The sequence below is a fragment of the Danio rerio genome, chromosome 3 (assembly GCF_052040795.2).
Source record: "Danio rerio strain M-AB ecotype USA chromosome 3, GRCz13ab, whole genome shotgun sequence".
Taxonomy (NCBI): Eukaryota; Metazoa; Chordata; class Actinopteri; order Cypriniformes; family Danionidae; genus Danio; species Danio rerio.
Genome location: NC_141023.1, coordinates 18,062,041 through 18,077,500, shown reverse-complemented (window position 1 = coordinate 18,077,500; position 15,460 = coordinate 18,062,041). Strand labels below are relative to the sequence as shown.

Below are 15,460 nucleotides of genomic sequence, written 5' to 3'. Positions count from 1 at the left end.
CACATTTTAGATATAGCAAAATGCCTTTTAATAGTTCTTAAAGGAACACATTTGGCACTGTTAAGGTAAAGTGTCTCGTCACAGTAGTGGTACCTTTATGGGTCAGATAATTTGACCTTTGATGAAGATACAATATTGTATCTGCAGGTTTTAAAAAGCAAAAGTACATTTTGGTTTCCCATGGTACAAATCATGTCCTTAACCTCCAAGGGCTTAGTGGCCACATATGTGGACAGCACATTTTAGCTCCGAAGTGGCTATTTAAAATACTTTGAGTGTTTTATATTTTGTTACAGACATACAGTGCCATCCTGCAACTGTTTTGCAGCATATGAAATGTCCCAAACACTATTTGTAACTGTCCAAAATGGGGAAAATGTTGTTTTTACTCTCTGATAGTCAAAATATTTTCAAAAAATATGTATGTGTTATTAATGCATTTAAAAACAGGAAAAAGTGTTTTTAAAATCAGACCACAAGTCCACATATATGGACATCATTTTTCCTCTAAAAGTATGTCACAAAGCAATGACACAAAGCCTGATTTTTTTACTTAATAATAACTGCCTGAATGATTAGGATATTTTAAAACAGAACTGTTTTATAACACTATTTTTGAGCAGACAAACAACTAGATATGGCATAAAATAAATGTAAATTTGTTTACAATGTGAAAAGTTCTGCAAACCACAAACTATATACAAGACAAAGAATGCAATAATCAAAAACATTAAAAAAAAAAAATCAAAGGTTGCAATGATGTGGAAGAGGAAAAAAGCGGTTGTCAAAGAAGACAACCAAAACAGAACACTAACCTGTCATAATGCCGATCTCTAAACTATCTAAAAAAAGAAAAGAAAAAAAAAACATGCAAGTAGTGGAAAAACATAAAAAGATCAGTTTTCTATAGCTCTTAAAAGTGTACATATAAAAGCATGCATAGTCTATACTGATAATGTAACAATTCAACTGCTGCACTAAAGCATACAACTACTGGTTATTGTCAGATGTGCATAAATATCAGCCAGTTTTAAGTGTCCAACAGTGAATCAATGTTTAAAACGTACAATACCTTCATGCAAAACACAAAAGAAAAATGACTTTTGCTGCATCCCCAAATTACTTATTTAAAATGAGCCAAATCAACACAATTCTTGAGTTTTGATTCATGTTCAAGCCACTTAAATTTGTAAAAACAATGTGTTGGGACATGAGGAAACTTGAGAAACTTGAGAGACAAATATCGGTAACACTTTACAATAAGGTTCATTAGTTAATGCATTTACTAACATGAACTAATCATGAACAACACTAGTACAGCATTTATTAATCATAATTGAACATTTACTAATGCATTATTAACATTGAAGTCCATGCTTGTTAACATTAGTTAATGCACCATGAGTTAACATGAACTAATAATGAACTACGAATGATTTTCATAAACTAACGTTAACTAACATGAACAAATACATTAGTAAATGTATTGTTCATTGTTTGTTCATCTTAGTAAATGCATTAATTAACATTAACTAATGAACCTTATTGTAAAGTGTGACCCAAATATCAACTAAAATTAAATATTCATTTGTGGATCAATGTTTGAAACATGTCATGTACAGCATCTTCATGCAAACACAAAAGAAAAATGCTGTATTAGAGAAAATATTTAATCATTATAGCATGATCTTTAAACAAACTAGTGCAAAGTCTGATTAATGTAAGCCTTCAATGTAAACAGAAGCACTTATCAACATTAGTGGACATAACGAATTGCATAATTGCTTCCAATTATATCCTAAACAGACCTATAAGCAGGGCATTTTAGTCCAGAAAACACTTTTGACCCTAGACAAGAGGTTTAACTGGCAAAATGTTCATTTGAAAAGATTAACATTTCTCCAGATTATGCTAGCTGGTATTTGGTGACCAAACAAAAGAGGTATTGTCACCTTTTAAGCATATTTCAGATGACAACAACAACAGTAAAATAAATACTCCACCAAATGCTTGTCCGAATTACAAATCCACTTCCTTTTTATGACACCCTGCATAAATAACAATAAATACTCAAATAAAAAGGAAGCTTTCCATGGTCTTCCACTGTCTCTTGCTCAAGAGTTTTCTTTCTGAGCAATTAATGCAAGATAAATTGTGCTGTAAAATAGTCTCCGACTGGTTTTTATACATTGTCCCAGCCCACTATACCAAACCATTACGCTGTTAAACTTTAATGCCATGTTTTAAATGCCACTGGACTTAAATAGTATCAAATTAATCACATACATAACTGGTAATTTATCAAAATTCTGACATTCACAGTCTTTATGTATAATATTGTGTTCATGAGCATCTATAAAATACAGGGTTTACTCCAACCCAGGCAGAAAAAGTACACAATTATTTAAGGAACCAAGACAATTAGAAATGCAAAACAAAAACATGAAAAACCAATCTATCTACTTTCTTCTCTTTTTATATATACATGAATTGAATTAATCTTGTTGGAACAGCAAGTTAACTTTCACCTGACAACTAATGCTCTGGTCTAAATTATTCAACTAAGTAAAGGAGTCACTTGGATACTGTTTAGGTGATTTCTGGACATCGAGTTTCATCTTTTGTTACTCTAAAAGTAACAAAATGGTACATTTTTCTGGGTGAACTGGAGAGACCTGACAGAGGATATGCATAAAGACCAATGGCCGGGTCAGTATTTCAGTTAAATAATACTTCATTCCATCTCATCTAATTTTTGGATTGCTGTTCACAAAACCTCCTCATATATCATCAAGACACTTTGCGATGGCTATATGGCAAGTGTAGCAAAGGACAATTCTGTGATTAGATTTGGGTGATTCATCAAATTGAAATCATGAGTACAGTTGAGCGAAGCAGTGACCGTCATGCACATCATGTCAGAAGCACATTTGTGTAAAGGCTGATTTATACTTCTGCCTGGCACCATATCGCAAACCTCCGCTGACTGCACGCGCACCACGCAAAACAGAAGAGGCTTTTATACTGGACATGTTTGCCGTAGTGATATTCTTTAAAACGAAAGGGGGTGGTCAAAAGCAACCCACCATAAAGTCAGACGGATAAACAGAGAAGTATGAAGTTTCTGGAACTATGCAATTAATTATTTTTATTATTATTTTAATGATTATAAAGATTTTTACTTTCAAGATTTTTTATCAAACTTTGAAGCATCACTTGCTTTTGTTCATATTTTGGACAGTTCTACCTATATTAGGTATGGCTATATTATTATATACTATATTATTAGCTATATTAGGTATTAGGTATAGGCTAAAGAATAAAAGCAAAAAAAAAAGATTAATAAAAATACTGACTTTTTTTTTTTTTTTTTTTTTTAGATTTAGCCCACTCCACAATTCACGCATAACTGTCTGGCTAGTTTGTGTCCTATACTTATATTGGAAAAGGCCAAAATGGTCCATCATTTATGGCCATTCCCAGGAAAACAGGGCATCCATATGTTGTAAACCGATAGGTTCAACAATTTTTTTCAGTTAACAGGATTTGTTCCTTAATTATAGTTTTGTAACTATTAAATAATTTTAAATTCAGATTGCATGGTGAAAAACATATTTCCGTAATTTTGTATTAAAACCACCTGGGTCTCCACTTTTGCCATGGCCTCTTTTATCTTTAACAACCTTAAGCCTTAGGTTTTCCCAAACTTTTACAAAACTTTCCTCCTTTCCCTTGGCTGCTGCAATTTTAGCCAAGAATTATTGTCCATCTGGTTCTCCCTTTGACCACGCATGGACGGATGATAAAGATGTCTGTAAAGTCACACCCGTTTCAGACAAAATCTCTTTAAAACGTTTCATATTTGCACACTCTCAAAGCGAACCTCTGACTGATGTGCATGTAGTTTACTCCATAGCCGAGAAGACCACTGAGAGGGCGTTAACTAAACTACTAAACTACACTGGGTCTTTAGAGTTTTCAAAACACTCTGTTTTCAGTGGTTGAAGATGGCAGAGAAGTATTGATGCCAGTCGTAAACGTACTAAAACAAAACGTATATGCTTTAAAATAAAAACGCAGCAGTGTCGCCTAATATTCACACACGACTGAAGTTATGAAGTGAGTTTGGAGTAAAATCATGTTATCATTATTATTATTATTAGTGGCCATTTAGTTACAAAGCCATAGCTTGTTTAGAAGCTATGCAAACAGCTGTCATCGTAATATTGCAAAGCTTGTAAGAGTACTATGGCTCTGTTTAGTGAACACTGCTCCAGTCTACCGAGGGACCCCTTGCTGCACTACTAGGGATGCTACAGTTCTAAATATATATTGAACCATACGGTACAACCTCCACGGTTCAATATGCGCTTGTGAATTGCGGTTTTCTCGGTTTTGCATTTAAATCTCCCCGAATTGACTGTGTGTGCCTGTAAGTCTATAAGCTGAGAAGAGGAAACTCCTCCACGCTGGTAAATATCCAATCACTATGCTCTAAAGTTAGGGGGCGCTTGACCATCATTCCACACTTGGTCCCACTTTATATTAAGTGTCCTTAACTACTATGTACTTATATCAAAAATAAATACAATGTACTTACTGTGTTTATGATGTATTTGAGAACACTTGTGGTGGCATGGGTAGGTTTAAGGGTGGGTTAAGGTGCAAGGGATGGTCAACAGTGTATTTACAAATGTAATTACAAAAGTTAAATACAGGTGTATTTACATACATGTATTTAATCAAGCATAAGTACACAGTAAATACATGTATTTACACAATAAATACATTGTAACAAACTATTAGTTCCTATGTAAGTACATATTAGTTAAGGCCACTTAATATAAAGTGGGACCCCACACTTTAACATTGCAAGTGGTGGTGAAGTGAGGTTAAGGCAACAGTACAAGGAAGCGCCGGCGAAGTGAGGCAACAATACAAAAAGCACCGGCATCTTTTAAATTTGCGGTGTGAGGACTTTTCGATTTTGCTGGTAAGTGTAATGCCAATAAAAGAAAAACGGTGAACAAAAAATAACTGTGTGCAAGCATTGTTTTACACATTTAACCATGACTGCACATCTGCAGCGCCATCACCCAGCAATATCACTGTCTAAAGGCAGGATAACAGAGAAGGTAATAAAGTCCTCCAAATAGCAACAATCCCTTGCTGAATCTTTTAAGTAAACATACCCAACTGGTTCCAAGAGACACATAAAAATAACAAAGACAGTGCGTTTTTGGTGATGGGAGATGAGGGCTTTTGTCATTTCATAAAAGCACTCGATGCGCGTTACAGACTAGTTTCACATTTTTTCAGCACCGAGATAATTAAGATGGTTTATTTATGTTTACTTCAGTACAAATATGCTTATTTGAAATGGCCAATTTGTCTTTATTAACTTCACTTGTATGTTTATTTTCAAGTGTATGATTTTATGTGTTCCCCAGTTTGTACATGGGCTGCCAGCAGCTGTGAGATTTTTCAGTGTTCATTTTTTTATACAATACACTAGAAAACTACTAAGTACTTTTCTTGGCTTGTAAGTAAAACAAAATGAGTATTGCAATAAATCGTTTTTATTTTTTTCTCCTTAACCTCTTACTGTTCCTATTTAAAAAACCGAGGTATGTATTGAACCGTGGGCTAACTGTATTGCTGCATCCCTAATGTCTACGCATTCTGTTGACATGCATATGTGAGCGGTTGTTGCTAGAAATGAGAATTATTTGCATTATTTTTTAAATTACACATTAAAGTGTGTGTTAACATCTACACCTACCCCAACCCTAAACCCAATCATTACAGTAAGCATGTGCTGCAGGTTACTTACAACCATGGTAACAACGTTCACTACTAACAGACATCTTCCTTCTTCTTGAATTTTTACGGTGGTTGTCATCCAGTGTTTCTGATGCATTCCCACCACATTCAGCTACAGAGTGTGAATAGGTTTACCAACTAAAGTAAATGACATCTTGTTAGCAAGCATGGTTTAAACATGCAGTATTTCACATTGCGCATGTGCACTTATACATGACATCTTTGCACTAAAGGCTGCAGTGAGGACTATATGAATCTACCAGCCCTATATGAGATACATTCCCTTTTTTAAATGATTATAGTAATTACATTTAGATTACATTTAGGCAACCTTACATTGCACTGAAGATACACATTTTATCAGATACTCACACAGCCCCCGCATTGCTAGTGACTGTTTATTATTATTATTATTATTATTATTTATTTTGCACACTGAGAAAGAAAGCTGCTCACTGTGCAGCACTGAAACACTTTCCTTTTTTTGGGTGAACTATACTGTTAATCCAACTGAAAGATGGTTTGTTTATAACTTTAAAATAACTTTGCCATAATAATTGCCAAATTGAAAGAACATTCCCTCTTAGCTGACCTGATGTTCAATCAACTGCAAAGATCAATGACATACAATAAAGCTTGTGACTCTTGCCATGATTTTCATTTGACCAGCTCCCCGAACATCTGCTTTTGGTTTCAGGAAAAGAAGGAAATTCTATGTTCATCAAAATGCTTAAAAAGCAGAAGTATCCCATAGGGCTGCACAACATTTCTTTTCAGCATCGATATAGAAATGTGTGTGTCTGCAATTGTCACATACGCATATCCAATACTGAGTTGGGTTTATAGTTGATCGACAATTGAGAGTATATGAGATTTGTGAAGTCATGGCACAGTGTAACCATAACAGGTTTGCATGCGTGTTAAAGGCTTTTCAAGAGAGTTAAAAGCATTCAAGGAGAATTACATACAACATTTGCAACATTAGTGAAGAAACAATTTACTGAATTATTAATACAATGAAGACTCTACAGTACAATTTCAGTTGACTCTCTGTAAAAACCATAAAGGACTGTTTTCCTTTTTGTTTTGCTTTATTAAACTTTTTTCTTTACTCTGTTGTAATTATTCTAGCTTATAATTTTGTTTTATACATTATTCACACTCTTACAAAACCAATGTAATCAATCTAAGTGAAGTTCTGCTGCTTATCTGTAATCAGTAATATTCCAATCAGATTGATCCAAGCTTACAATAAATGGATTGATTTTTCCCTACACATCTTCATTTTGGAAGACCCCCCCCCCCCCCCCTCCACCCCATCTCCTCCTTTTCCTCCCTTTTCTAAGGGGAGCTCTCGAGACCTGCCTGATCTCGGATCCCCTTATATGCTCAATCTTCTCCCAGCTCAGGGTTCTCTCCCAGGACAGCATGCCAAACCTGCTATTAACGCCAAGCATATCTAAGTAGAAACTCTTGAAATGAATGAATTCAGCCATCGGGTGAAATTGTATTCATATCCCAATCTATTTCGCAGAACAACAACATATTGCAATGTCAGATTTGTTCAAAGTCGTGCAGCCCTAGTATCCAATATCAGGGGTCACCAACAGGGTGTATCTAATATTTTCTGTAGCTATTCTTTTAATATCAAACTTGCAGTGCACTATAAGTGGAACAAGCCTGCAAATTAATGGAAGGTTTTTGCAAACAGCAATCTTTTTTTAAAAAGACCGTTAAAAAACAAAAGCAACTGAAGCATCATTTAGAGCTACAAGTTTCTTGATTAAGAAAAACTGGGCATTTTCAATTAGAAAGGCAAAACTGTGCTTAATGACGAGAACGGATGTAATTTCAACTTTCTCTGCATGGGGCAACTGCTGGCCCAATAAGATCCAGAACATACAGTATATCATTAAGATGACATGCTATCTCCTAAAATAATTATCATTTTTATTTAGTAGGAATTAAATAAAATTAAATCCGCCAGCTTTATGCATCACAGTGGAAACGACAGAGTGATTTCCTGCAGTGTTTCTTTTTAGCAGTGCAGGAAAAACTAACTGGGGCTGCAATTTAACCGACTGTATCAAAACGTGGCGTCTCCCTGGGCTGGAGAGCCGCCATTGCAGAGAGCTGGCTGGACTATTATACCTCCGGGTCCGGATTACCCCGGATCTGTATTGTGCATCAGTAGCTCTGATAGACTGTGACAAGCGAATGATGGATCTACCAGCTGCCTCGCGGACGGAGAAGAAGAAGAAAAAATAAAAGAGTGAATCTAAATAAAGCTACTTCCTGACAAAATAAATATGTGCAAATGTTAGAGTTCACCGAAAAGCATCTAAAATATTTCGACCAAACTTAACCCTTTCGCCTTTTGTTGAAGTAAATATGCAAGGGAAGGGAATCTGCGAGTGTCATTCGCTGACAAGCTCTTGAAAATCTCAGACCTGAACTTCCTCTTGTTTCTGAGCAAATTTGTGCCTTGAGATCTGCAGATATCAGTCAAAAATAACATAATGTTTCCTATATGAGAAGACAAGAATTTAGAGAATGATAACTGATCATTTTTTCTAGTGAAATCCACTATTGGTCGACCTTGACAAACACTGGTAAGCAAATGTACTAAATGTACAAACAGGCACTCCGAGCACCTTAGCAACCACATCAAAATGACCTGGCAATCAAATGAAAAGGTTTAATTCTATTGGCTATTAATTATTATTTATTATATTATATGAATGTATAGTTTAAATTATTAAATTAATCAGAATTATTAGCCCCTTTTGAGTTTTTTTTTTTTTTTTTTAAGTATTTCTCAAATGATGTTTAACAGAGCAAGGAAATTTTCACAGTGTGTCTGATAATATTTCTTATTCTGGAGAAAGTGTTATTTGTTTTATTTCAGCTGGAATAAAAGCCGTTTTTAATTTTTTAAAAGCCATTTTAAGGTCAAAATTATTAAAGGCCCTTTAAGCTATATATTTTTTTCCTTAGTCTACAGAACAAACCATCGTTATACAATAACTTGCCTAATTACCCTAACCTGTCTAGTTAAGTGTCTTGAAAAATATCTAATAAAATATTATTTACTGTCATCTTGGCAGAGAAAATCCGTTATTAGAAATGAGTTATTAAAACTATTATGTTTAGAAATGTGTTGAAAAAAATCTTCCCTCTGTTAAATAGAAAATGGAGAAAAAAATAAACAGGGGGCTAATAATTCTGACTTCAACTATATATAATGTATATTTTGTTAATATAATGTAATTTGTACATGTACAATATGCATAATAATAATAATAATAATAATAATAATAATGTAAAGGGATGTACAATATAATGGTGCCAAACTGGCTCCTGATTGTAATGATCCAATAATTCAGATTTACATTTTATTGTGGGCTCCCATTTCCAATGTTTGGGTTTAGCTAATATTTATTTTTCTAAATATTTTACTAAAAAGTCCTTATAATAACAGTCTCATTTTGCATTCTTCCTAAATTAATAAATTAACAGATATTCATGTTTTTTAACATATATTATTTACTTGACTTAAAAGAGCCACTAAATAAAATTAAAAAGTCAAATTTAATAATTACAAATGCATGCACTTAATTATTGAAGAAAACCTTATTATTCCAGAATATTTATCTCTGGTCTATTTATTAAACTTTCATTTTCATTGCGAATAATCTTGGTTTATCATTGCCCAGCACTAACTTTATTAAGCATTCATTTTAAATTAAATAAGTCATACATTTGATTTGACAGAGACAGTGACTTTATAACCTGGCCACAACAGCCTGATCTCACGAGAAAACGTAAGTATTTTACGTTTTGCCAGTTTAGTGGCTAATTCGTACGAATTCGTACGAGTTCAGTCGTACAAAATGGTACGATTTTAAAAAGGAGGCGTGGCACCTGACCCCACCCCTAACCGTCATTGGGGGATAAGCAAATCGTACTAAATTGTACGAATTAGATCGTACGAATTCATACGAATTAGCCACTAAATGAAAAAGTTACGAATTGCCGTGAGATTGTGTTGGCCACAACTATTATTGGACAAAACTCAGACAATATACTGGTGCATCTATAATTACTAATGATTGACCAATTAGACAAATTAGGTGCTTAATTATCAATATACATTGCAATAGGTAATGCATATGTGCATTAATTTAGCTAGCAGTTGTAATTATTTTATTATGAATTAATTTTTATTTGAATTGCTTAAGAAAACTTTCTGAAAATTCTTATCCTTTCCCATCTTAAAATAATCAAAATTATTTAACAGTATTCTTGTTTAATACTATACATTACACATGAATATGCAGTACTACCTTATTAGGCTCTATGCTTCACAATATTAAAGGTAGTTCACCCAAAAATGACAATTTTGTATAATTTTCTCTTCCACTTCTTCTAATGCTGCTTAAGTTTCTTCTGTTGGACACAAACAATATATTTTAAGGACTGTTTGATGGCTTTAACCATTTACTATAAAGCCAGATCAGTCTCAAAAATAATACATTTACAAAAATATATTTATACTCCACAATAGAATTCACATTTACAAAATCCAATTCCTAAATTCAAAACACGATTCATAAATACACAAATCCGACTTGTAACTTCAAAACATTTGAAAACAAAAACACAAATCTAATTTGTCAATTCAAAACAATTTAAAAATACACAAATCCAATTCCTCAATTCAAAACACAATTTAAAAATACACAAATCCAATTCCTCAATTCAAAACACAATTTAAAAATACACAAATCCAATTTGTAAATTTACAACACGATTCATAAATACACAAATCCAATTTGTAACTTCAAAACATTTGAAAACAAAAACACAAATCCTTTACGTCAATTCAAAATACGATTTAAAAATACACAAATCCTATTCATATGTCGAAAATGGTCATGATGTTTACCTGTAAATTCACAGATTGTGCGTTGTATTTATTTGTATTTACAAATTGTATTTTGTAAATGTGAATTGTGCTGTGCATGCATGATTTTTATTTTGGAAATGTATTATTTTTTTAGACTGATCTGACTCTATAATTGACCACCATAGTATAGAAACTCAAACCAGTTTGAAACCTCTTGAGGGAAAGAAAATAGTTAGTAGATTAAATGTTTTTGCTTGAACCATTCCATTAATCTAAAACTGCCAATTCCAAGACTAAAAACTAAGATAAAGGTTTAAATACATTATCCAAACCATAAATATAATTATCATCGGAACAAAACTGACTGATGTTAAGTTTCCATAACAGGTTAGCTGTTTGTCTCAAAATAATTTATCATGCTGCTAATAACCAGTTAGCTATAATAATGTCAATCAAAAACTGCTACAGATGTTTATCCAACAGTCAATATGTGGTTCATTTAGCCATACAGATCATATCATACAAGCTACAGTGTGTGTTATGTTTATTTAACTGAAAAATAAGATGTTATCATTTTAAGGAGTTTATCCTAAAGAATTAAATTGGTTACATATGCTTGTATTTAATTTTTTATTTGAGATAAATAGACTAGCTATTGGTCTTAAATGAATGTTGCTATTAACCAGTTTGCTATATTAACCAAATGTCAATCAGAAACTGCTAAAGATGTTTATCCAACAGTCGATATGTGGTTCATTTAGCCATACAGTTCAGTTAAGTTTATATATTAGGCTACAGTGTGTGTTTTGTATATTTACTTGAAAATAAGATGTTATCATTTCAAGAGGTTTAGCCTTAAGAATAAAATTGGTTTCGTATTTCATTTTCATTTCAGGTAAATAGGCTAGCTGTTTGTCTTAAATTAATTTACCATGTTGCTAATAAGTTAACAATATCAGCCTAATGTCAATCAAAAACTGCTACAGATGTTTATCCAACAGTCAATATGTGTTTCATTTAGCCATACAGTTGAAGAGTTTAGATGCAAAAACCTCTAAATGCCTCTACAATCTACAATTGTCCTCTAAAATAAGCATTTCTATCAGGCTCTCATGTGAGTGTTCTGTAATATCAGTTTTATGGCAAACATTAAGTTATTTTCTTGGTCTTTAAAGAGAAATACTTCAACATACACAAAGGAGGCTGACAAAACGGCCAGTCAGACGGCACTTAATTTCATACAGGCTACAGTGTGTGTTGTGTTTATTTACCTTGAAAATAAGATGTTATCATTTCAAGGTGTTTATCCTAAAGAACTAAATTGCTTGCATATGCTTGTATTTCATTTTTATTTCAGGTAAATAGGCTAGCTGTTTGTCTCAAATTAATATATCATGTTGCGAATAACTAGTTAGCTATATTAGGCTAATGTCAATCAAAACTTCTAACTTTACAGATGTTTATCCAACATTCAATGTGGTTTATTAAGCCATACAGTTCATATCATATATATGCTACCATTTACCAAGATGTTACCTTTTCAATGGGACCAATTCTAAAGAATACAATTGGTTGCATATGCTTGCATTTAATTTTTATTTCAGGTAAACAATCTCTAGATGTTTTATCCTGACAGACATGAGAGGACTGGAAAAAGCCTCATTCTGTCAGTCGGTTACATATGAGACAAACTGACACACAAAGTGGTTTCTTCAGTGGAAAAGAAAGGGTGAGAAGAATATATCATAAGCATATTTATAACTCTGACCACATCACACCTTTCCTGCTGCTCTGTGAACTCCACTTTATCAGTGCAATCCTGTGCGCGCGCGCACACATGACGACACTCCCAACTGTACGGCGTACATTTTTACACTTTTCAGACTACAAACACTTAAAAAGAGACCACACTAACCTGCCAACAGTCTGGTTGGCCAGCTGTTTCATGCGGTTGAACTGTTTCTTCATCATGAATCCTCTTCATCCGCCAATACGCAAAACTTTGAGAAGTCGCTGTTTTATTTGGAGCCGACGGACGCTCCCATTCCGCGCGCGCGACAAGGATCCGAAGCCGAGAGTTTGTGTCATTTACTGCTCAAATCCATTTATAAACCGCGCGTCCCTTTCGTTTCTCATCTCCTCTCGTTTTCTGCTTTAGTCAGTGGACAGCAGTAACTGCGAGGAAATAGGAAGTGCCGTTCACTTCCCTATTGTGGAGCTCTGTGGGTTGTGACACATGACACCTTGACTGAACTAGTCTGATTAGACCTTTAGCATGCGTTTAACACTCTGCTTCACATTATTTAGTTGTTGCTCTTTGTGTGGGTTATGTATGGTGTTGGTTGGGATTTATAAGCCTGCTTTGTATTAGAAATGCAAATAACCTTTAAATTCATTCATAGTGAGCTCGTACTCTGTATTTGTCTTTGTAATAGCGCCATCTTCCGTACAGAGTCCAAAAACGAGGGATGGCTAATTTTAAAGCTAGAAGTTTTTACACAACAGTACTTAACATTTGAAGTGAATCAATCATCATAACTTTTCTTTAAAGTTGACCTACAACTATCGAACAACACCCATTCTTGTCCTGGGGAAATTTTTAACAATATTTTTGATTCACTTTGAATGTTGACTACTGTATATTACGTGAATTAACCATGGCACAATACCCTTTCTAAACCAGAGACTCATTCATTCATTCATTTTCTTTTCGGTTTAGTCCCGATAATAATCAGGGGTCGCCACAGCAGAATGAACCGCCAACTTATCCAGCATAGGTTTTACACAGCTGATGCCCTTCCAGCTGCAACACATCACTGAAAGAGTGAACCAGATATTTCAGCAGAATTAGGACGTTTGTTTGTTTTTTTACATTAAGAAAATATTAAGCAATGTTATAAATAATATTAAATTAGAACAGGGTAAAGAAATGTATTGAATGCTAAATTATCTGGATGTTATTCATTACACATCTATTTTATTTATTTTGCATTATTACGAAAAAAAAACTATTTTACTTTACACAATGAGGTGTTAGGCATGCCTACTTGAAAGTTTCCTAAATATACAGTTGAAGTCATAATTATTAGTCCCCTTAAATTATTAGCCCCGTTTATTTTTTCCCTAATTTCTGTTAACCGGAAAGAAGATTTCTTCAACACATTTCTAAACATAATAATAACTCATTTCTAACAACTGACTTATTTTATCTTTGCCATGATGACAGTAAATAATATTTGATTGATATTTTTAAGACACTTTTATACAGTTTAAAGTGACATTTAAAGGCTTAACTATGTTAATTAGGTTAACTGGGTTAGGGTTATTAGGCAAGTTATTGTATAATGATGGTTTGTTCTGTGGAGTATTGAAAAAAATGCCTAAAGGGGCTAATCATTTTAAGCTTAAAATGTTTTTTGAAAAATGAAAAGCTGCCTTTATTCTAGCTGAAATAAAACAAATAAGACTTTCTCCTGAAGAAAAAATATTATCAGACATACTGTGAAAATGTCATTGCTCTGTTAAACATCATTTTGGAAACATTTGAAAAAAAAATGAAAGGGGAGCTAATATTTCTGACTTTAATTGTAAGATTATATATAATATGTTTGAACTTTTAGTCTATAACACTAGTTTATTGTTAGGATATTTAGAATAAATGCAGGGCAAACATGAAAGAAATCAAAAGGTAGCAAATATATATATAATATTATTTATGATATTATAATAACATTGAAAATGATCACGGGTTATTTCATGGAGTTTAATAAGCCTTTCAGAATTTTATGCTTTTTTTTATTTTAAAATGTGCAATTGACCACTATTTTACCAATATATGACATACTATTAGTATAAAATATTATTATTTGGACATAAGCTATTTAAAGTGCTTAAAGAACAATATTTTTGTCTAAACTTGAATCTTTCTTGACAAAGACTTATCATTTTCAAGTTTTAACTCAAAAAGTTAAGTAATATTAAAGAGTAAAGGGGTTAGAATATGTACACAGTGCTCAGCATATATGAGTACACCCCTCACAAATCTCTCTTTTAAATTCATTTTTCTAATAGACAGCTATACAATATTATATTTGTGCACAAACATGAGATTAGTCAGTACTGAAGTCAAATCTGGAGTTTATCTAACAAAATAACCTACGATAATGGTAAAAAAAACCTAGTACACCCACATCTATGTTATAGAAAAATATTAAATACAAATTTAAAAAGAGGAAAAATCAAGAGAAGCAAAAAATAAAAAAAATAAAAATTTGTAAGTTGTACATTTTTTTTGCAATATTTTGCTTGAATTTAATTGTATAATCTTTCTATTAATTTAGCTAAATATAAATTATTCATGTCTAATTACTGAACATTTAAAACTCATTTTATATATTTAGATAAATAATATTTTTGTATAGGCCTACACAATTCGAATAGGCCTTAAATAGATTTGAATCTAATTTACATTTAATCATTAGGCTGCTGTACAAGAACAAATGACTTAAGAAAATTTCTATTAACTTAGTTTCCTTTCACATAGTTTGATTATAATAATTGTCTGCTGCCACCTAGAGGCCGTAGCCTATATCCCGAATATGCGAACATAAATTGTTGGATGAAGAAGGGCCTACTTGCGGCATAAATCCCACCCACTTGGAGGTCTCCGGGCTGCAGCGATAGCTGTAGAGAGGACTGGGTTTTCTCAATGTTTAGACCAGACAAGAT

The 15,460-nt window shown here is 33.1% G+C and overlaps 1 protein-coding gene across 21 annotated transcripts in view; it reads right to left on the bottom strand.

The window, feature by feature from the left end:
- The window catches only part of arhgap17b (Rho GTPase activating protein 17b), a 71,725-nt gene extending 58,769 nt beyond the window's left edge, over positions 1 to 12,956 (bottom strand). For 19 of the 21 annotated variants that reach the window (XR_015479373.1, XR_015479371.1, XR_015479374.1 and 16 more), the window contains exon 1: positions 12,648 to 12,956. Coding sequence is in view for 13 of the 21 variants with exons in the window: in XM_087241898.1 (XP_087098024.1) it covers positions 12,648 to 12,703 (56 nt within the window). In the remaining 8 variants the exon portion in view is untranslated. The remainder of the gene's footprint in view (positions 1 to 12,647) is intronic. The other 2 variants (NM_001329867.1, NM_001114906.2) reach the window with 2 other exon arrangements.
- Between the last annotated feature and the right edge of the window lie 2,504 nt (positions 12,957 to 15,460).